The sequence below is a fragment of the Schistocerca gregaria genome, chromosome 4 (assembly GCF_023897955.1).
Source record: "Schistocerca gregaria isolate iqSchGreg1 chromosome 4, iqSchGreg1.2, whole genome shotgun sequence".
Lineage (NCBI taxonomy): Eukaryota > Metazoa > Arthropoda > Insecta > Orthoptera > Acrididae > Schistocerca > Schistocerca gregaria.
In genome coordinates this window covers 364862829-364886493 of record NC_064923.1, presented here as the reverse complement: position 1 = coordinate 364886493, position 23665 = coordinate 364862829, and the positions used below count along the sequence as shown (strand labels likewise).

General features: G+C 42.6%; 1 protein-coding gene across 1 annotated transcript in view; it reads left to right on the top strand.

The window, feature by feature from the left end:
• The window catches only part of LOC126267733 (trace amine-associated receptor 1-like), a 456181-nt gene extending 452054 nt beyond the window's left edge, over positions 1-4127 (top strand). The window contains exon 5 of the mRNA XM_049973036.1: positions 4027-4127. Coding sequence (XP_049828993.1) covers positions 4027-4127 — 101 coding nt within the window. The remainder of the gene's footprint in view (positions 1-4026) is intronic.
• Positions 4128-23665: the final 19538 nt, after the last annotated feature.

Below are 23665 nucleotides of genomic sequence, written 5' to 3'. Positions count from 1 at the left end.
AAGAAGATGGACAGAGAGAGTGGGCAGGAGGGATGGATAGGAGGAAGGGGCAGGAGAGGGTGGATCAGGAAAGAGGGGGAGGAACTAGTGGGCTGAGAGATGGGTCAGGAGGGGACATATAGTGAGAGGAAGTAAGAGGAGCAGAATAGGTAGAGGAGGCAGAATAGGGAATAGGGGATGGATGAAGAGATCCTGGCAGGAGGAGAGGGACAGAGAGAGTGGGTAGAGGAAATGGGCTGACAGGGGGGGAGAAGTCAGTGCACAATGAAGGGGGATGGGAAATGGGTGAAAGGGGTGATGTGGAAATGCATAGAGAATGCGGGGAGAAAGTGGACAGAGAGGGCAGGATGGATAGAAATAAGATGAGGTATAGAATGGGGTGGGGAGTAGAAGGATACAAATGGAATTGACTGTGTTGTGCAGATAAAATTGGCTGCATGTAAGGGTGGACATGGTTGTGCAGGTACTTCATTGAAGGGTGAATATACAGGATGCTTGGGAACTTCAAGGACTTGCGGAAAGGAGAGAGTACATAACAGTTTGAACAGGAACTCGTGTGCACAAATGTACCTTACCGTGTTGCAGCCGTTTTAAAGCACGGTTTCTAAGTAGGTATGTAACAGGGTAATTATGTGGGAGGTGGTTAAGTTGGATCGGCTGATGTCATTTGATATCTATCCTATCTCCTTCACCTGGTTCCAGCCTCATCCACGTATCCACGTGGTTAAGCACACGGTTACGGTATACACTGACATGATACCTCTGAATGGCAAAGCTCACGGTGATGCGAGAGCTGCTCGTCACCTTTATCAGGATCGTTATCAACAGTGTATGATTCCATCACATGCCCTTTTCACCATAATTACGTAATGGCTTTGAGGAAGTGTTCCTTTAATGGGTTGTAGCTCGGAAACTATTCGCTTCCGGACTTAGGTTCCAATATAAAATATAATCTGCTCACTCCCTTATACAAGCACTAGAAGTTTTTAACTTGAATTTTCGAACACCCTATATAGACAACGACTAAGAGCATCTCCGAGTTTCATAATCGTAGTTCTTAGTTTTTTAACGTGATGATCATAGCTTTGCCTTCGTATAATGACCAGCTCCAATGAATGACTTTCATTTACTCAGGATGGATTTCGCTCGGTCGTAATCTCCTTCAGTGGGTCTGAAACATAGGGTACACAAAGCGAGAAATCAGTTGCTGTGATTCACAGTATTTTACGTCGACGACAACACTGCGAAAGCCACTTTAGAGAGTGTGGCAGTGAGTACTTCATGTAACAGTGACACTCTCCCTTTTCTTTTTTCTCTATTTTCGTTTAGGTGGCGGTTAGAACGACTTTTGGTGAGTTTATGTTAGAGCTCGAAGGTCTCTAATTTTACATTCATGGTTTCTTTCAGATAGAAAACCTACGACTACTTTTATTTTGGTCGTTTAGTGTAGGTGCACTAACATCGTCCGAATAATCAATAATTTGCTAGTAGGGGTTTAATGGACGAGGGACGCTGAATTGCAGCATGCGATAAGTTGGGAATTTTAGCCGCATTTGGTGCGTGTCCGGATGACCGAAGCGGAGCCAGCACGGTAGCTCAGCGTATTCGGTCAGAGTGCGGGCTGCCCACAGTAATAAAAAATGGGCAATGTACTCAGAGATGAACTTTTAACGGGTGTCATGGTGAAGTCCACCCAGACTTTTGAAGAACATACTGACATGGTGTACATTGACTTCGGCAGTACTGCTCCTGCTGCTGTCGAAAGATACCGTAGGTGTTTTCCGACACGTCGAATATCTGATCGTAGAGTGTTTGACAGAGATACTTTTCTCCTGAATATCCAGTTTAATAACTTGCGTAGGGAAAGAAAAACATTGCTGAAGTGGTCAATGTAGTCCTGCAACGAGACCACGGCGACGTTCTGCATGTATGAGTATCCGACGAACACGTGTATGGCGAACATTACATACGGAGAACTTGTACCTGTTTCACATACAGCGTGTCCATAATCTTCACACTGGCCACAATGCCACGCCAATTGAGTTTTGGCACTGGTTAAGTGTCAATTGTCATTTGTTCCCATTGACACTATACACTAACGAAGCCGTATTTACACGTAATGGAAACAGCAACACACGTATTAAGCGTCGATGGTCGTAGGAAAATCCATACTATCCCTTGGAAAACAATTGACAAGTCCTTTTTTCGATGAATTTTTGGTGCAGCATGATAGGAAATATGTTGACAGGTCCGGTTATTTTAGAAGAGCGAATGACGGGACAGAATTACTTGATTCTTTAGAGAATTCGTTTGCTAAAGCCTTGATGAGGTTTCTCTGGCCACGCGAACTGCAATGTACTTTCAGCTTAACTGGGCCCATCCACATTTTACCAGACGCATGGGGGGACATCTCAACAGCTCTTACCCTAATTGTTGGATTGTTTGGGGTAGTACAGTTAACTGCCTACCATGACCTCCGGGCTTACGATATTAGACTTTTGTTTATGGGGTTGGATGAAGTCTGAGGCGTACAAACGAAAGGTGAATTCGCTAGATGAAGTGCGTCATGGTATCTGCTGCCCTCATTAGGGGCCGGCCGCAGTGGCCGAGCGGTTCTAGGCCCTTCAGTCCAGAACCGCGCGACCGCTAAGGTCGCAGGTTCGAATCCTGCCTCGGGCATGGGTGTGTATGATGTCCTTAGTTCAGTTAGGTTTCCGTAGTTCTAAGTTCTAGGGGACTGATGACCATACATGTTAAGCCCCATAGTGCTCAGAGCCATTTCAACCATTTGAACCTCACTAGGGAATGTGCAGAGGCACTCAGACAAGCAAGACGATATGTTCCCGCAGATTGCACAAATGCATTGAGGTTGATGGCGACATACTCGAATACTTAGCGTGAACTGTACAACAGCTGTTTAACAGTGAAAGAGTGAAAAATACGTATTTTTCAATTGATATACTGTGAAACACATGTTCTATTGTTTACTAACTGTAGTACATGTGTAAACTTTACAGTTCAATGAATAATACAGAAAATAAAGAACGAAGCACATTAAATGCGTAGCCATTCATAATAGGGCATATATCTATGTGAAGTTATTGCTTCAAATGATCGTCCCTGCAATGTCACTGAGTACAGAAAAAAAAAAAATTCTTGGAACATCCTGTATATAACAGCATCATCTGCAGAAAGTCTCATGGAGATTCCCATGTTACCTACTAGTTCTATTACGTATAGAGTCATTCAGCTTCCCCTACTTACAGGTTTTAACGCCTTCAAAACCACTGGCGATAGTTTCGTATTCTCTCGTTCGCTATGTGTACACTTTTGCTCCTACAGAAAAAATGAACAGGATCTTTTTGTTGGAAATTTAATGTTTTTCAATTTGATACTGGGATACGTTTTCGCTAGAGGCTGTTCTGTTAGAATTATTCAACAAGCATGTACAAAAGTTACCTACAAATTATTTGTTCTTTATTAGCGCGAGGACTGTTGCCTGATTCGAAAACGTATCCCAGTATCAAATTTAAATACTTTAAATTTCCCACAAAATCATCCTGTTCATTTTTTCTGTAGGAGCATAAGTTTGCACATAGCGAACGAGAGAATACGAAACCCTCGCCAGTGGTTTTGAAGGTGTTATGGATTGCATGAAACCTATAGGTAGGGGTAGCTGAATGACTCTGTACGTAATTTAGCTACGTGAAATTTCCCTAAACACGTCTCGCTCATTTTTCTGTGGACTAATACTTTGTGTGTAGCGAGCGAGAGAACATGAAAATCTTGGGCGTCGTTTTTGAATGCGTTGCATGTTGCATAAAACCAGTACGTAGGGGTAGCTGAATCGCACTGTGTTTTGCGAAAAGTAATGGTCTTATAAGACTTCGTCGTGTTCCACAAGGAGCTATATTACGTATGAAGATCTCGCACTATTACGAATGACGTGTACGTATTACCGCGTGTTGCTGAAGCGGGAGAAATAGGACGCAGCAGTGCACGTTTTGTGACACTGTGCTGGACCAGCTCCGAGCTGGGCACAGTGGTTTTGGCACCGCGGCGCCGTCCCCTGCCGTGTGATCGCCTTCCGCCTGGCAGGAGATGCGTCCGCGCCCGCAGCCATATAAGCAGCCACTGGCGCGATGCTGCTCGCTGACATTTATGGCGGCGCGATTAATTCCCTGTGAGCGGCGCTGGCGGCGCGCATGCGCACTGGGGCGCGGCGTCTCGCTACTCCTGAGCGCCACGCTACCCGCCTCTCCCGCACTGCGCCGGGGCAGCTGCTGCGTCCGCCGCGCCGCCAAATTACATTCCGAACAGCTATCGCTCCACATAACGAGGTGTGTCTGCACTCTAGTTTCAAAGACGGCGGCAGTCTGTGGAGCTGTGTTGTGACGATGCCTTGGAAAAAGGCTTCTGAAATAAAAAATAAATAAAAAAGAACGGGCACTGCGTGAGTCCGCTTTCTTTCCTACCATTGAGAAAAGCGTGGAAGCCGATATTATGAGGAAACTGCTTTTTGATCCTTCGAGTCTCTCTAATTATGTGAGCTGAAACGACGACGCGATCGCTCCTGTGAAAGTAAATGTAAGTCAGTCTTTTCTAATTCTCAGATTTCTCTCGCGCTGTGAATTATTTTGGTTCCTAATTACTGTTCTGGTATTCGAGTGTTCTTCGGCGGCCTGTAGAGACCGACAAAGAAGGAGTCATGAATTTGTGGGGATGTGAGAAAAATGTTTATTACATTTGCTGATCAGAAGTATCTGCAGACCTACAAACTGTCCTCCCGCACGGGCCATGAACGCCCAAGGGCACCGACTGCCCGCAATGTCATCCTCAGAATACAGGCGTCACTGGATGGGAATATGGTGGGGAATATGGTCAGCACATCGCTCTCCCGGCCGTATGCAGTTTCAGCGACCGGAGCCGCTACTTCTCAATCACGAAGGCAAGATTTCAATTAGATTACATCATGGTCAAACAGAGATTCCGAAATCAGATACTGGATTGTAAGGCGTACCCAGGAGCAGATATAGACTCAGATCACAATATAGTAGTGATGAAGAGTAGGCTGAAGTTCAAGACATTAGTCAGGAAGAATCAGTATGCTAAGAAGTGGGATACGGGAGTTCTAAGGAATGACGAGATACGTTTGAAGTTCTCTGACGCTATAGATACAACAATAAGGAATAGCGCAGTAGGCAACACAGTTGAAGAGGAATGGACGTCTCTAAAAAGGGCCATCACAGAAGTTGGGAATGAAAACATTGGTACAAAGAAGGTAGCTGCGAAGAAACCACGGGTAACAGAAGAAATACTTCAGTTGATTGATGAAAGGAGGAAGTACAAAAATGTTCCGGGAAAATCAGGAAAACCGAAATACAAGTCTATGAGAAATGAAATAAATAGGAAGTGCAGGGAAGCTAAGACGAAATGGCTGCAGGAAAAATGTGAAGACATCGAAAAAGATATGATTGTCGGAAGGACAGACTCAGCATACAGGAAAGTCAAAACAACCTTTGGTGACATTAAAAGCAACGGTGGTAACATTAAGAGTGCAACGGGAGTTCCACTGTTAAATGCAGAGGAGAGAGCAGATAGGTGGAAAGAATACACTGAAAGCCTCTATGAGGGTGAAGATTTGTCTGATGTGATAGAAGAAGAAACAGGAGTCGATTTAGAAGAGATAGGGGATCCAGTATTAGAATCGGAATTTAAAAGAGCTTTGGAGAACTTACGGTCAAATAAGGCAGAAGGGATAGATAACATTCCATCAGAATTTGTAAAATCATTAGGGGAAGTGGCGACAAAACAAGTATTCACGTTGGTGTGTAGAATATATGAGTCTGGCGACATACCATCTGACTTTCGGAAAAGCATCATCCACACAATTCCGAAGACGGCAAGAGCTGACAAGTGCGAGAATTATCGCACAATCAGCTTAACAGCTCATGCATCGAAGCTGCTTACAAGAATAATATACAGAAGAATGGAAAAGAAATTGAGAATGCGCAAGGTGACTATCAGTTTGGCTTTAGGAAAAGTAAAGGCACGAGAGAGGCAATTCTGACGTTACGCCTAATAATGGAAGCAAGGCTAACGAAAAATCAAGACACGTTAATAGGATTTGTCGACCTGGAAAAAGCATTCGGCAATATAAAATGGTGCAAGCTGTTCAAGATTCCGAAAAAAGTAGGGGTAAGCTATAGGGAGAGACGGGTCATATACAATATGTACAACAACCAAGAGGGAATAATAAGAGTGGACGATCAAGAACGAAGTGCTCGTATTAAGAACGGAGTAAGACATGGCTGTAGCCTTTCACCCCTACTCTTCAATCTGTACATCGAGGAAGCAATGATGGAAATAAAAGAAAGGTTCAGGAGTGGAATTAAAATACAAGGTGAAAGGATATCAATGATACGATTCGCTGATGACATTGCTATCACGAGTGTAAGTGAAGAGGAATTAAATGATCTGCTGAACGGAATTAACAGTCTAATGAGTACACAGTATGGTTTGAGAGTAAATCGGAGAAAGGCGAAGGTAATGAGAAATAATGGAAATGAGAACAGCGAGAAACTTAACATCAGGATTGATGGTCAAGAAGTCAATGAAGTTAAGGAATTCTGCTACCTAGGCGGTAAAATAACCAATGACGGACGGAGCAAGGATGACATCAAAAGCAGACTCGCTATGGCAAAAAAGGCATTTCTGGCCAAGAGAAGTCTACTAATATCAAATACCGGCCTTAATTTGAGGAAGAAATTTCTGAGGATGTACGTCTGGAGTACAACATTGTATGGTAGTGAAACATGGACTGTGGGAAAACCAGAACAGAAGAGAATCGAAGCATTTGAGATGTGGTGCTATATACGAATGTTGAAAATTAGGTTGACTGATAAGGTAAGGAATGAGGAGGTTCTACGCATAATCGGAGAGGAAAGGAATATGTGGAAAACACTGATAAGGAGAAGGGACAGGATGATAGGACATCTGCTAAGACATGAGGGAATGACTTCCATGGTACTAGAGGGAGCTGTAGAGGGCAAAAACTGTAGAGAAGACAGAGATTGGAATACGTCAAGCAGATAATTGAGGACGTAGGTTGCAAGTGCTACTCTGAGATGAAGAGGTTAGCACAGGAAAGGAATTCGTGGCGGGCTTCATCAAACCAGTCAGTAGACTGATGACCAAAATAAAAAGGTCTCAGTGCACCCTGCTTGCCAACAGCGCTCGGCAGACCGGATGGTCACCCATCAAGTGTTAGCCCAGCTGGACAGCGTTTAACTTCGGTTATCTGACGGAAACCTTTATTACCATTGCGGTAAGGCCGTTGGACGAGCAGACCCACAAGTGGATATTGCTATGGAGTGTGTCCATCCGTCACCTTTATGATCGCTTGAACTCGAGGTCACATTCAGTGCTGTGATGTGGACGTCAATAAAGGAGTGGGAGCCCACTGTTCCTCAAGAGGCGAAACCAGAGAAGGTATTGATGTCTGGAGGAAAGTCGACGACCGATGCTGTTCCACTGGGTTCAGATCGGGACTCTGGACAGGTTAGTCCAGTTCAGGAACGTTACTTTCCACAAACCACTGCCTCACAGACGGTGCTTTATGGCAGGGCGATTTGTCATGCCGATGAAAAGTCATCGTCTCGAATTGTTCCTTTAGTAAAGTGTGTCCGCAGCCTTCTGCTTTTAGCGTCCTCTTCGATGCTGTAAGGAAACGACAGCCCTCCTTGGAGAAACACCCGAATATCATAAAATCACCAGGCCGCAGGTGATGTTTTCCAGGCATTCACAAAACCGAAAACGCTCCCCTCAGGATAATGCAGGGTACAGCATGATCCATCACTACATATCACTCGTTTCCACTTGTCCACTTTCCAGTTTCGTCCCTCTTTGCACCACCTCAAGTGTTGCTTAACACTGACTCCATAATGAGCATCCGCTTTACCATATTATCCCATTGTATTTTGCTTCCTAGGCAGAGTCACTGTGCTAGCTTGACTGCTGAAAGGACATTGGAAATCCCGTTTGATTACTTCCTCTGATTTCATGAGACTTTTTTTCAGCCACCCTCCACAGTGACCGATGATCCTAATCCGTCATTACTTGAGGCCCACTTAGTTTTGGGTGGACGGTAGTTGTTCCTTCACGTTTCACCTAAACTGTAACATTACCGACAATTGACTTGGACAGTTGTAAGAGAATTAAAACGTCTCTGATGGATTTGTTACTTAGGTATCATTCAGTGGGTCTGGCTTCGCAGCTGCTGCTCTCTCCTGACGGAGCCACAAAGCTGTTACTGCTTCTCTACTGACAACTCTTACTTTAGCGGGTCCTCCTCTCTTCGCGGCAAGTGGTCAGTTCCGCATAAGAGAGTATATGCTCCCTTCTACTGCTTGAAGAACGTTTCAAGAAGATACATCAGATCCTATAATGTTTAGTATATACCTTAAAGCTACGGAGACTCTTCGATTACATTGTTAGGAAGTAATGTAAAGAGCTTTAAGTGTATTCACACCGTCTTTCGTGTGGGATTTATGCACTGCGCACATTCTATAAACTGCACTACGCAAAGATTGTGTATTAGATGATAACATGTGCAAAGAGCTTATAATGACGTCGCTGGTACTGGTCAGTTTGGGATATTTTGCCTTAGGCTTATATTGTCTGTCGGCCTGTCTGTCTGTCTCTCTCTGTCTCTCTGTCTCTCTCTCTCTCTCTCTCTCTCTCTCTCTCTCTCTCTCTCTGTCTGTCTCTCTCTCTCTCTCTCTCTCTCTGTCTCTCTTTGTGTGTGTGTGTGCGTGTGTGTGATGTGTAACAAAACTTCACGTAAACAACGATAGATGCGTCCTAGTTGTGAGAATGGAATGGTTCTCATGTAAGATGAATCTTTACGTAAGATAGGGTTTTATGAAAAAGTTTCAGCCAGTTTCATACGATTGTGCGTTATACGCTCACGGAAAAAATGTTGCAACACCAAGAAGGAGTTGTGTGACATAAACTAGACATGAAGAAATGGTAGGAGTGTTCCTACACCTAAAAGACAATGTCTATTCAGATTTCGTACAAACTACGTTTGCTTTAAATATATACCGTGTTGGTCATACGCGTTAGTTATCTTCGAGATTGGATGTGTGAAGTTGATGTTAACTAAGAATGTCTTTAAGGCGACAAAACACCACTCTCAACACCTCACTGAGTCGTATAATAGGGCTTCGGGATGCTACATGTTCCTTCCTTGATACTGCAGAAAGACAGTCAGGAATGTAACCACTTTGCCGAGCGGTTCTAGGCGCTTCAGTCCGGAACCGCGCGACCGCTACGATCGCAGGTTCGAATCCTGCCTCGGGCATGGATGTGTGTGACGTCCTTAGGTTAGTTAGGTTTAAGTAGTTGTAACTTCTAGGGACTGATGACCTCAGATGCAGAGTCCTCTAGTTCTCAGAGCCATTTTTTATAACCACTTTATATTATTTCTGACATATTATTTCTGGTCTCGAAGATGTACGTTCCCAAGAAGACTGAACTCTTGACGGCCACGTGGCACTGCTAAGAGGGAAGACGACTGCGTTCAGGGAGTGGCTCTGGCGAATCGTTCTGCATCCGCTGCAACAATCTGGACAGTAGTAGATACCACAGTGACATAACAAACTGTTACAAACAGGGACAGCTCCGAACCAGAAGACCTGTACTGTGCATTTCTCTCACGCAAACCACCCCCGTTTGCGACTTAAATGGTACCAAGCGAGAGTTCGATTGAGGTTTGTTATGTTTTCTCATGACTACCGGTTCTGGCTCAGTGCCAGTTACGACAATTTTCTGGTTAGAAGTACACCAGTTGAGGACCTGCAACGAATCTGTCTGCGTGCTAGACGCACTGGGCCTACACCTAGAGTCATAGTCAGGAGTTTTATTTCGTATGACGCACTCTGTCTGACTGCAAAGGTGAACATCAGTCTGTTGATTCGACTACTGCCATTCTTCAACAGCATTCCATGGTGTGGTTTCCAGCAGGATAAAGCCGGCCCACATCCCGCTGTTGCAACCAGCGTGCTGACATGTTTCTTGGCCTGCTCGATGACCACAGCTGTCTCCAGTCGAGCACATGCTGGATATTATAGGACGACAACTCCAGCGTCATCCACAAAGAGCATTAACCTTCCCTGCTCTCACTGGCCCGGAACACATGTAGCTCCATCCCACAAACTGGAATTGAGCACCTGTACAACACACTGCAGGCACGTTTTCGGGCTTGCGTTCAGCGTTCTGGCGGACACATCGCTTACTACTGTAGCAGCATTTCACATTTACCTGACTTATCCCGCGCTTACATTAACCTTTTATCTTGCAATGCTAGTCATCTAAATATGTTATGTATTCCCGAAATTCCATTGCTCTACATTAACTATTCTTTGGTGTTGCGATTTTTCTCCGTCAGTGTATATGCTCGAAGACGAAAGCTTGAAGATAGTTTTAACTGATTGAACGAAACAGTCGTAAGTTGCCGGTTCCAGTGGTTGCAGGTAGGGGTCTCCTGGCGCAGCTCGCTGGCTCCCTCTCTCGCTCGTTCATTACACAATGTGCGTCCAGTCGTGATGGCGATAAAACTGCAAAAATGGAAGCGTTCTGCTTCTCCGCCTCAACAGGTACAAGTGAATCAGTACTATCTGTGCGGCGTGATACTCGTCGTGAGAATGCACTGCACTGCATCTACTGCGGTGGATCATTCGCGACACGCTATTGTCCACCGAGGTCGCCTGATCTCACGGCATGTGATTTTTGTATGAAGGTCTGTGAAACACTTCATCTGTGCGACTACCCTTCCCATTACTTGGGGTGCATTGCGACACAGTAGAACTAAAGCAATGAATCCAGTTTTTCCTGACTTGCTAGCAAAAGTTTTAGTTTGACTATTATCAGTATGTTTGTCGTGTGTCAGGAGAGGACACACTGAACATTCATGAAAGGTAAATGAAAATTTTTATCCTGAGCGAAAATTTAAAAAGTAACCTAGTGTTATATGTGTGACCACGCAAAATATACAGCCCTAGAAAATTCAGTTTTTCTTCTGAAGATACAAGGTGATGACAAAGAGTCTGAAAAGCTTGTAAAAGTGTTGCAAGAGGGTAGGTTGTACTGAGAAACAGTTCTTAGAAAAAAAAATTCGATGCTTCGCTCCTGTTACAAGTTAATTAGCATTTCATTTAGCCGCCGAGAAGTCTCCGGCGCTGCAGTCATAGACTGTGAGGCTGGTCCCGGTGGAGGTTCGAGTGCTCCCTCGGGCATGGGTGTGTGTGTTTGTCGTCAGGATAGTTTAGGTTAAGTGGTGTGTACGCTTAGGGACTGATGACCTTAGCAGTTAAGTCCCATAAGATTTCACACACATCATATATATTTAGCCAGTGAGACCAATGCATGGGTAAATATCATTAATGTCAGTTGTTCTCAGAGCGTCGAAGATAGCGCTTGAGACGGTTCAGTCTTTGGCTCTGGTTCAATCCTTACTACCGTCCCCTGTCCGAATTTTGTATCTCTCATTCGATTTTAGGAAACTAAACAAAGAAAACGTGTGGCTACACCGTCTCTTAACAGGTCGTTTGAAATGGTGCCCGCAACGGCATCACTGGATAACTGAAATCCTAATTAACTCTGAAACAGCGCAAAGTATCGAATTTTTTCTTGGCAGTTATTTCTCAGCCCAATCTACCCCGCAACCCTCTTACAAGCTTTCCAGACAGTCTCTGACACCACGCACAATTTTTTTATTTCTATACGTAAGTAGATTGCAACCCCGAGATCACTCATGTAGACAATGTCTTGTGATATAGGCTGAATCTTTTTGAAACAGTCAGCACTTCGTGTGTGGTGTATTAAGTTTCTTTTAACTGTCAATTTCTTCCTAAGACCCTTTGGATTAAAACTTCAGGGGGGGGGGGGGGGGGGGTGACTTAGCATAGTCCATATGGCTTCCTAAAAGCTGACTGTGGTTTTATCTTGTTGGAAATGTCTGCATTGTTGCTTCCCCACAGTTATATCTCACAAGTGAATTTCTAGTTTAGATGTTTGTACTGAAACCAATTGGTATATGTAATTTATTATAAATTTCAGTGCTTATTTCGCATAAAACATAAATTTAATAGTTTCTGTCCTGAAACCAATCACACGCTGAGGTTAATCATTGTCTCCTTGAAGTGTGTTAAGAGTATTGTGGTATCACAAGTCACTGCATGCAAAATATTTATTTATTTATTTATTTATGCATTTATTTTACCTGGCAAGATTAGGGCCTTCAGGCCCTCTCTTACACCTAACCAGGCATACTCAGATTGAACGAGTTACAGTTTCTACTTAACATTAAGGACATATAGCCTATTATGCAGTATTGATGTTAAAGAAAAAATAGATATTATAACAGTAGTACAATGATAATTATAACAATAAAATAATTATAACAGTCAATAATAATAATAATAATAATAATAATAGTAATAATAATAATAATAATAATAATAATAATGACTATGTATATGAAAGTAAACATACTTTTCTTTTCTGAATGTCAGTCCCATTGTTAGTTGGGAATTTTCTCGTTATGTTCTTGCAGCTTGTGAGTTATTCTCATCGAGCAGAGACATAAGAGGATAGAATGGGGTGAAAGAGATATATAAGAGGTAGATAGGTTAGAGGAAGAGAAAAAGAACGGTAAAATTCGAAGCTGTGATGGAGAGGAGAAAGAAAGAGGTGGGAGGGGCACAACAATGGTGGCTATACCGTCCCTCATATGTAAGTTTTGAGTTCCCTCTTGAATGTTGAGTAGTTCTGGATAAGACGCAGATCACAGGGGAGCGCGTTCCATAGTCGTATGGCTGAGATGGAGAATGACACGGAGAAAGATTTTGTGTTATGTAAAGGTACAGCCAAGATGATAGACGTATCCGATCTGGTGTTGCGACTGTGGAATGATGATAGGTGTTTAATGTGAGAAGATAAGTATTGGGGGCACCAGTGGCTAAGAAATCGATGAAGTAAGCACATCGTGTGGAGATCGCGTGCCGTATGTGGGCGTATCCAACCTAGCTGGGAGTATGAAGGACTCATATGATCATACAACCGAATATTGCACACGTATCTAACGCAAGCATTCATCATTAGCTCGAGGCATCTAGAATTTTCACTATTTGTGCCGTGTTGAACTACATCGCAGTAGTAAAGATTAGGCAAGACTAGTGTTTGGACTAATTTTTGTTTAACATGGGTTGGAAATATTTTTCTAAATTTTTGAATTGCATGTAGGGAGGAGAGCGATTTCCGGCAAGCTGTGACTGTTTGTTCTTCCCAGTTTAGGTGTTCATCCAAGATTATTCCAAGGTCTTTTACTGTTTTTTGGTATGGTAGTTGGATACCATTGAGGAGTATTTTAGGGACTGTTTCGCGAAAGTACCGGCTGATTAACTTTGGATGAGATATAAGTATGACCTGGGATTTCTTGGGGTCTAGTTTCAGACCTAGGTTCTGTGTCCATCGAGAAACAGAGCAAAGATCTGCGTTCATACTCGCTACTGCGCCAGCAATGTTTTTGGGGCTTGCACTTATGTACAGTTGGATGTCGTCGGCATAAAGATGGTAGTTGCAGGAGTGAATCACTAAAGAAATATCATTAATGTACAGTGAGAAGAGTAGTGGACCAAGGACGGAGCCTTGGGGAACTCCAGAGCGCACGCTTTTCCATGATGACTTTTCCGACCCACAAATGACTTGTTAACTTCTGTTTTTGAGGTAGCTGTCGAACCAGTGTATTGCGCTGTTTGAGAAATTCAGCTGTTTCATTTTAATTAGTAATATATCGAAGTCAACTGTGTCAAAAGCCTTGCTAAAGTCATGCAGTGTTAGGATAGTAGCTTCACGTCTACCTGACAGAGAAAGAGGAGACGTTTTTGGATGTCAGTGCAACTTCGTACTTTACACACTATCGGCGGGTATTGACATAAATGACTAGAATTGCAATTACATGTGACAGCTAGAACAGCCACCACAGTGCATTAGTTTTGTTCTTGTTTAGTCCTGGGCATAATATGTAAGGAGCGTTAAAAGCGTCAGATCATGAGTGATCACTGTGAACGACACAGATAGGCCGTGTGCTCGTGTGAGGCAGCGTTCTCAGCACATGACAGTTTGAAAGGGTACTCATTGTCGGCCTCCATTTGCTCTTCTAGCGGAATCGTGCAATAGCCACATTTGTGGGGCATTCGGATGTGCCAACGTCCCGATGTTGGACTTCGTAGGAACTTGAGGGCAGGCACACGTGCTGTCAAGGGTGCACTCGATCTCATTTGACCACCACAAGGGAGGGTCACAGTACTGTGCACGAAGCACATCGTAATCCTTTCACACATGTACTTGCCATCCGGGAATAAGTATTGGACTCCCAGCTACTTTCTGTATCGTCCCACACGAATTGTTGGAGCCTAACAGGAGGTAGGCTAAGGAATTGCTGTCCCAAGCGTAAAGTGCCCGTAACACCACACACAAACAGCTTTGTTTGAAGTTGTGTGTCCTGACGAATGCCGTCTCATTATGTTTAGCTATAAATCAGTGTTCAGCATTACCACTGATTAAAGCAACGAGCTGCCGAGACGTTCCATTCTTTCTATGTTTTGTAGAGGCACAGCGGTTTTACTCCTAGTGTCATGGTACGAGCGATTGGGTATGACTTCAGGTCAGGGCTGATAGTGACAGGGAATTATGACGGCGCAGCGGTCCGTCACGGAAATCCTGTGTCCTCCTCTCATGCGACAGCATCGTGGTTCCATACTTCAGTAGGATAATGCTCGTCCACAGGACACTTATGTCTATGAACCCTCTGCGTGTTCTTGAGGTATACTCACGACCAGAAAGGTCCCCAGATCTGTCTCCCACAATGCACGTGTGTGACCAGTTCGAAGGTCAACTTCGTTCCCCTACCAGTATCGAGGACATCAAGGCCCAGTTACGGCTGTTGCTGGTTGCCGGCGAGCTGGCATCAGGAGAGGATAAAACGGATTAGTTACCCACTCGCAAGCGAATCAGTGCATGCATCTAGGTCAAAGGCGTTACAGCTTCATACTGATAATAAGGCTCTTACTCCGAAGTACATTATAAATTTTGTAATGGTTGATATAACACGACATACTCTTTCAAACCGTGAAGTGTCGTTTGCTCCTCCCATACCAGGTGGTTCTCTTTTACGCGTCCTAGCTGACTTTTGAATCTCCACACTAAAGTAAATTTCATTCTTCATTTAATTTCTGTAAGAAAAAGAAAGCCTCTTTAGCGTAATTGTTAATAGCTAAACTATAGCTGGTTAATTTATTTATGTTGCAGCTCATTAACCTTCTTTCGATTTCTATTTCTTTACTGAAAAGCTAATGTTCCCGGTGTAGCTGCTTAAATATCACAAACAGTTCAAACGCTTAGCGTAGACGTCCGAGCTGTGGAAGCTCTAGCATGATCTTTGCTTCCTCCTAAGGGCAACACAATGCGTCTTTCAGCGCTTTACGCTCGCGCTTTCAGTGTCTCTTAAACGTTGACAGTGTTTTCGTTTCCCGCGTACTCTTCCTCAAATATGAAAATATTTCCCCAAGTCATACGGATATATTTTGAAATAGTGTTAATGTCGAACACATGCTACTATCATACAGGACGAAGGGACGATACTGTAAGCCGCAGTGAAGGGGTACGAGTGACAGAGACGATTTATTTTTTGCACAACCTACGTTGCCACGTACTTCCATGCGCCATGAAAGATTTAACAGTTACATATTCGTAAATCTTCTGTATCTGGCCACAGATTTACTCGTCTGAATATAAGAGGACAGATCCCATTACACAGTGCAATTATTGGAGCTATTCCTCAACTGGTTTAATTAAATGGAGCACATTTGCTGTGTAGAAACCTGCTCACATTAAAGTACTTCTGAGAAATATCTACTACAAAGTGAGCGATATTTAAAATATTGCAAGAAGAAACAGAAAAATGTGCGGTAATAACAGCGGGGGGAAGAGGGGAGAGAAGGAGATTAGTGTGTTTAACGTCCCGTCGACAACGAGGTCATTAGATACGGAGCGCAAGCTCGGGTGAGGGAAGGATGGGGAAGGAAATCGTCCGTGCCCTTTCAAAGGAACCATCACGGCATTTTCCTGAACCGATTTAGGGAAATCATGAAAAACCTAAATTGGGATAGCCAGATACAGTATTGAACCGTCATCCTCCCGAATGCGAGTCCAGTGTGCTAACCACTGCACCACCTCACTCGGGGAAGACTTGAGGATTTTATGGAAGACCATATTAATTTAAACAACTTTATGTAAGGCATAAAAAACGTATTCACAGCAAAAGTTAATTGAAACAAAAGACCTAGGAAGGTATTGCAGAACAGTTATATTTTAAACACAATTTTAAAATAACAATTACATTCAGGATTTTTTAAATTTTATTTTCTGTATGTCGATAGCGCTTAACATGTTTGATCACGGTGTAACGTATTTCATTACAGAATGGAAAAACTGATATAAGCCGACTTCGGGGAACATCAGTTAGAATTTCGGAGAAATGTGGGCACGCGCGAGGCAATACTGACCCTATGACGTATATTAGGAGGTAGGTTAAGGAAAGGCAAAGTAACGTTTATAGCATTTGTAAACTTAGAGAAAGCTTTTGACAATGTTCACTGGAATACTCTCTTTGAAATTTTTAAAGTAGCAGTGGTTAAGCACAGGGAGTGAAATGCTATTTACAACTTATACCGAAACCAGACAGCAGTCATAAAAGTTGATGGACATCAAAGGCAAGCACTGATTGAGAAGGGAATGAGACAGAGCTGTAGCCAATCCCTGCTGTTATTCAGTCTGTACATTGAGCAAGCAGTAAAGCAAACCAGAGCATAATTTGCAGAGGATTTGGAAGATCAGTTGACCAGGATGAATATCAGCAAAAGCAAAAGAATTGTAATGGGACGTAGTCGAATTAAATCAGGTGATGGTGAGGGAAATCGTTTATGAAGCGAAACACTTAAAGTTGAGTTTTGTGATTTAGACAGCAAAGTAACTGCCGCTGGACTAAGTAGAGGGGATATAAAATGTAGACTGGCAATGGCAAGACAGGCGTTTCTAAAGTACAGAAATTTGTTGACAGAGAATATAGATTTAAGTGTTACAAAGTCTTGTATGAAAGTATTGGCTCTAGCCACAAATGGAAGTGATTGGTTCAAATGGTTCAAATGGCCCTGAGCACTATGGGACGTAACATCTATGGTCATCAGTCCCCTAGAACTTAGAACTACTGAAACCTAACCAACCTAAGGACAGCACACAACACCAAGTCATCACGAGGCAGAGAAAAAATGGAAGTGAAACACGGACGATAAACAGTTTAGACAAGAAGAGAATAGAAGCTTTTGAAATGTGCTGCTACAGAAGAATGCTGAATATTACGAGTAGATGAGTAGATCACATAAATAATGAGGAGGTACTAAATAGAATTGGAGAGAAAAGAAATTTGTGGCACAACTTGACTAAAAGAATGGATCGGTTATTAGGATACGATCTGAGACATCTAGGGATCACCAGTTGCGTACTGGATGGAAGTATGGGGTAGAAATGGCAGAGGGAGACCAAGAGATGAATACAGTAAGCAGATTCAGGAGGATGTAAGTTATACAAGTTATTCGAGGTGAAGAGGCTTGCACAGGTCAGAGAAGTATGGACAGCTGCATCAAACCAGTCTTCGGATTGAAGACCACAACAGAACAACAACGACTAAATGTCACTAGCGGTAGAAAACTATGTACATAAAGATTATACGAATAAATACTTACATAGCACACACCAGCAAATAAAAAATATTCAGTCGGATTGCGGTTTTGTTTAACTATCGTTTACTAATGAGAAGGTATCGCCCCCACGAAAAAAAAGCTGTGTATATTATTTACCTGAGAACTGTGCAAAAGCAGTGAGAACAATTAGACCTGCGTACCAATCAGTTCGACGAAGGTTTTCAAAGATACAGTTTTTTTAGTATTTTCTACGTTACTACAGTAATGTCTGGAAAACAGTACTCTGTACGGAAGAAAACTGGTTATTCAAGTCATTATATGTAGTATACAAACAGCAAAAGAGTTACATGTTTTCAGTCGCAAATAAAAGAAATACCAAATGCTTCCTAAACAGATTTCTTTCAGTGAAAGTTGTGATTAGCAATACACAGAGCGCAGAGAATTTAATGATGGGCTTTAAGAAATTTTCGTGTCTGCTAGAAACGTAGTCACACTCTCATGGTTCTTAATAGACCATCATGGTTTGAATTCTACAACTATTTTTTCTAGACCAAGTAGTCTCAGTATCTATAGTCCGCACCTCGTGACCTCGCGGTCGCGTCCTCGCTTCCGGAGCACGGGGTCCCGAGTTCGATTCCCGACAGGGTCAGGGATTTTCACCTACCTGGGTGTTTGTGTTGTCCTCATCATTTCATCATCATTCATGACAGTGGCGAGACTGGAGTGACCAAAGGTTGGGAATTTGTACGGGCGCTGATAACCGCACAGTTGAGGCGCCCCATAAACCAAACATCATCACCAGAACCTATAGTTTATTCGAATTATAATTCCATTAAAGTGGTCATCAGAAATAGATAATACTAACCAAATTTTACCATCACTGTAGAACGAAGCCATTAAATTTTCATAACAGGAAATAAGTACTATACCCATAAATGAAAATATCTCTGATTGAATCCATTAGGACTAGCATTCCAGATAGCTTTTACTCGAGTTCGAAGTTCAGCTGTGTAGTCTGCTCACCTAAACATCCCAGACCTTTTCAGTATTTGTGAATCTTTACATCGGGACGGAAGGCATACAGCCACGAATAAGAGTCTTTAATCATTTCTTAGAAGCTGTATCCGAACATGAACTTGTTGTAATACAGCTGCAAGTTTGTGCTGATGAAGGGGTACTACGAAATGTTCTGCAAAATCTGTGGTCCAGAGGAAGCCACTAGGAGCGCCACAGTGACGAGGAGCCGTAATCTCCCATGACTGACACAGACCGTCATGCCACTGATTTGTTACAAACGAAGCTGTGCGAACCGATCACCGTTGTTAACGTTGATCGTAATTCAAACTGAATTGAGACTTGTCGGAAAAGAGCGGTCTCAATTCAGCCAGCAGTTTATGTCTGTAGGGAAGAGAAAATATGGGCTGGAGGCTTCATTAAAGCAACTATACACATGTTAACAGCGGAGCTTATGTAACTTTTCCGCCAGGAATCTGGAAAGCTAATGAAAGAGACTGACAAGAATGCAAGAAAAATCAGTTGGTGTATTCTAAATTAACAGAAATACGGATAGAAACTGAACTTTTTAAAATGAAATCATTGTCGCCGTTTGACTGTATGATTTTATTATTTATTTATTTCATTATCGTGAACTAGGCTGCAGAGCCATTTTCAATTACAAACTGAAGCTTCAGGCATGTCTGAATGACATATCGCCGTTGACAAATTACGAATTATTCTACAATATTACAAAATATTTCGAAGGCCCCATGTCATTCAGATTGCCCTTTTTCCACATCGCGCTTGAAGGGGGCTGTACTGGCGAAATCACGATAGTGGAATAATCCATACACATTATAAAATGGATATATGTATGTTTCACATCTCCTCCTTAACCAATGGACAGGTTTAAACCAAAAGTGATACACATTTTACTTACTTTCTCGGAAGAATCGCTGTGGGGATAGGGATCACCCACCTATCAAAGGGGAGAGTTCGGGTGAAAAAGGTGTGTAGCCTATGAAGCGAGAATAGACACACCTTATTCGTACATATTTGAGAAGGAGAGAACCTAGTACCTTGTGACAAACCTTACACATAATTTTAAACTTTTATGAAACATTTTCTCGATGACAACCCCCACTAAATGATGAAAGGGTAAATGATAAAGTTTTCTGTATGTTCGCTGACATGAGACGTGATATTTTAATTTATTATTTCTTTACTACTAAATGTATTCGCGATACATTTTGAACACACTGTTCGCATACACCACGGAAAGGACATACAAAATTATATTACTGTGAGACACATAGCTCAGGAGATACGGCGTCATTAACACAAAAGTGACTGAAAAACTTTCGGATCATTCACGACATTTCAATTTATAACTTCTCTTCTACGAACTCCATTCGCAACACATTCGCACTACAACCTATGAACCATACTGTAGGAGATATGACGTCATAAACATTGAGCTGCGTGGCGAACGTCAGGTGTACTATGAGAATAAATATGTGTGAAATACGTAGAATATGTGTGTAACATGTGGATACGCAGGAAAACTACTGGTAAGAAGCTCCTCCTAAATCGCAGTATCGATTTCAACCAAATCTGGTATACAAACTATCTACTATCTGGAAAGAAGTACTGTGGAAGTAAGAACCGGCAACTTCATACCGGGGCAGCACTGATTTTGGAGAGAGAAAAGGAAGGCAAGAGGAGGAGATGGACTGCAGAGAGAGGGAGGAGGAAACAGACTGAGAAATTGTAGAAGAACAGATGGAAAAGAGAGAGGGGACAGAAGTGGATCAACAACATGAGGGTGGAGGGGTACATGAACAGGGAGAAGGGAGGAGGAAATGGAAAAAGGGAAGAGGAGCAGATGGACAAGAGAGAGGAAAAAGAGGATTATGGACATGGAAGGGAAAGAAGAAGAGATGGACAGAGAGGATGATGGGGGTGCAGAAGGAGACGGGCAGAGAGAGGGGTAGGAGCAGATGTACAGAGAGAGTGGGAAGCAGGAAATTATCTTGGAGGGAGAGAGGAGGAGGCAGAGGGGAGGAGGAGATGGAGGGGTAGGAGATCAGAGCGGAAAGGAGCAGATAGATAGAGGGGGAAGGAGCAGATCGACAGAGAAAGGAAGAGGAAGAGGTGGAATAATAGAAGACTGGAATAAATACATACCCAGACAACGCCATGTACTCAGCTCGTAAGAAATAAAAACTTAGTCAAATGGCTGGCTCTGGGCACTATGGGACTTAACTTCTGAGGTCATCAGTCCCCTACAACTTAGAACTACTTAAACCTTACTAATCTAAGGACATCACACACATTCATGCCTGAGGCTCGATTCGAAACCGACCGTAACAGTCGCGCGGTTCCAGACTGTAAGGCCTAGAACCGCTCGGCCACCCCAAACTTAGTCAAATGGCGTGAAACCTCCCGTCTCCTCAATATCTCGTTTTATTTGTTACGCGCCTTTCCCTTCTACAATAATCTATGAAACCTTTCCTTAGGATTTCTATCTCTTGCTTAACAATAACAAATGAAATCTCCTCTTTGAAATTTATTCCCTTTCTCAGTCTTCGCATACAAATTTAATTGCTGCTTATTAAAAGTGATTTTTCTGATTATTTCGACGAAACGTAGAATGTCTCAGCGTCGTGGCCCTCAGTCCTTATCTGCAACAATCCAAAACTGTTTCTTACCTTTTTTACTGTTACTGGATCGCCATCTGACTGCTACATCTAACTGCGACATGAATATACTTTATCTGGTTTACTATATTAACTGCTGGTGGGCTGATGAGCTGTCATAATAAGTAGCTATATTTATTACCAAAGCTGACATTTTTTTAATAGCAAAGCTGACGTTATTCTTTAATTAATTTGACTGAAGTTACGTAATTCATAGTTACACTTTTCTTAACAATAAAATTTTTGCAAAGTTTTACGTTAATGGTTTTTGGGATGGATTATAATCAGTAATGCAACACTGCTGGCAAAAATTTATTATATTCTGAAAACGTTTCTTCAAATATTTACTGCTGGTAATGAAATTATTTTACAAACGTTCAAATGGGACTTATTTTTTACAATAATCTTACAGCTAGCATTGCGCAAACATACCTTCAGTAGTCGTGAGTTCCGCAAAGAAAATAATTCAATGATATTAGTTCCTCTTATGATAATAGTTAGCTGATGTCTCTGTACATCCGTTTATGATCTCTTGTAAATCATAGTTGGTGGCTGGCAGCTCCTCTCAACCTCTCGCTTCAAACCTGGTACCAACTAGCTTCACATCTGGCTTACTACTCACTTCCTACGAACGCTAAAGTGCGGTCTCTCCTGCCAACAATGCTTTCTGGTGCAAACAATCCCTGCTACCATTACAAAATGTAGCAATGAGCGGTCTTTCCCGCTCTTTTCTTAAAATGTATCCATACGCGGTCTCTCCCGCCCTTTTTTAAATTATATCAATTTATGGTCTCTCTTGCCAACAGTACTTTGGTGCAGACATTCCCTGCTACCACAATTATTTCCAACATGACAAATATTAATTATTCCTACTTAATCCTATTAATAAAATATAAACATCTATCATAAATTGTGGTTTGATAATACACAATAGAAATATACACGTCTTACAGGCGGAAATAATTTCGATTAGAAAGGATATTGTGACCTTAGCCCCAACCTAGGGAATAATCCTCAAAAACACCATTCATTGTTTCCAAATAAGAGTACGTAGTATTACAAGAAGTTATAGAAAGGTTCTGAAAAAAGTGACTTTTTCTTGTAAACTGGGATATGGGTCGTTTGAAAGACAGAATATTTACGTACCGCATGAGAGCTGTGTGAGGTGTTGAGAGAGAACAAATAAAGCACAGGCAGATAACGGTAGCTGCACACTCTTCGGTCATTTCCTCGTACCTGAGCACTTGGCATATCGGTTTCAGCCGAATTCGAGCACCCTTGGGAAAAGTTTCAGGAAATTATTGCGCCAATCATTGTGTTAGTTTGTAGCTCCTGCTCAAACAGCTTTGCGTAAACTCGCATTAAAACCTTACAAAGTAACAATAAGCCATCCACCGATCAATTCAGATACTGTTGCTTGACATCAGTACTACAAAAGAAGTGCAGGGTACAGGAAATGATCCTGTGTGCAAGCCTCTCGCTTCTTTTATAATTGTACTTGAGGCTTCATATACGATTATAAAGTCTATTCCAGTAATGAACTACACCCACAGACACTGAATATGACCCATTAACAAAGCCATCTGATTTAAAAATTAAATGTTTCATGGGGGTGGCTAATCAGACGTACAGCTCAACAAGAAGGGGAATTAGTTGGGTGATTACTCGGAAGCAGCGTAGATGAGTACTGAACTTGAACATAGACAGCAATCTTCGTACTACACCGCGTCAAAGTATAGTAAAATTGTGCCATACAGGTTCGACTTGTGCAGCACAAATGTTGCCTAGATAGTAAAAATAGAAAGATTGCGTGGTGAAAGCCATAATTTACTATGACGATGGCACCGTTGCTAAATAGTCTTGTGAGTGTGTAGGTCATTTGAATTTATAGACGGTTACCGATAGAAAAACTGATGCAATCGAAAACGAGGGCAAAGGCACAACATTATCCACTGTAAGTCAAAATGGAAAATGCGACGCGAGAACGGCACTGCTATGTTCTCCGACGCCAGTGGCTCTTTGTGGCCCTGGTACCACCTTATTGCGGTTGCTGCGAGACGTGTAACTGATGGGAGCATGTTGGGGAGGGGCACAGGCGACGTTGGGCAGGTAGTCAGCTGGACTCAGGAATAAGAGACACGTCTGTTG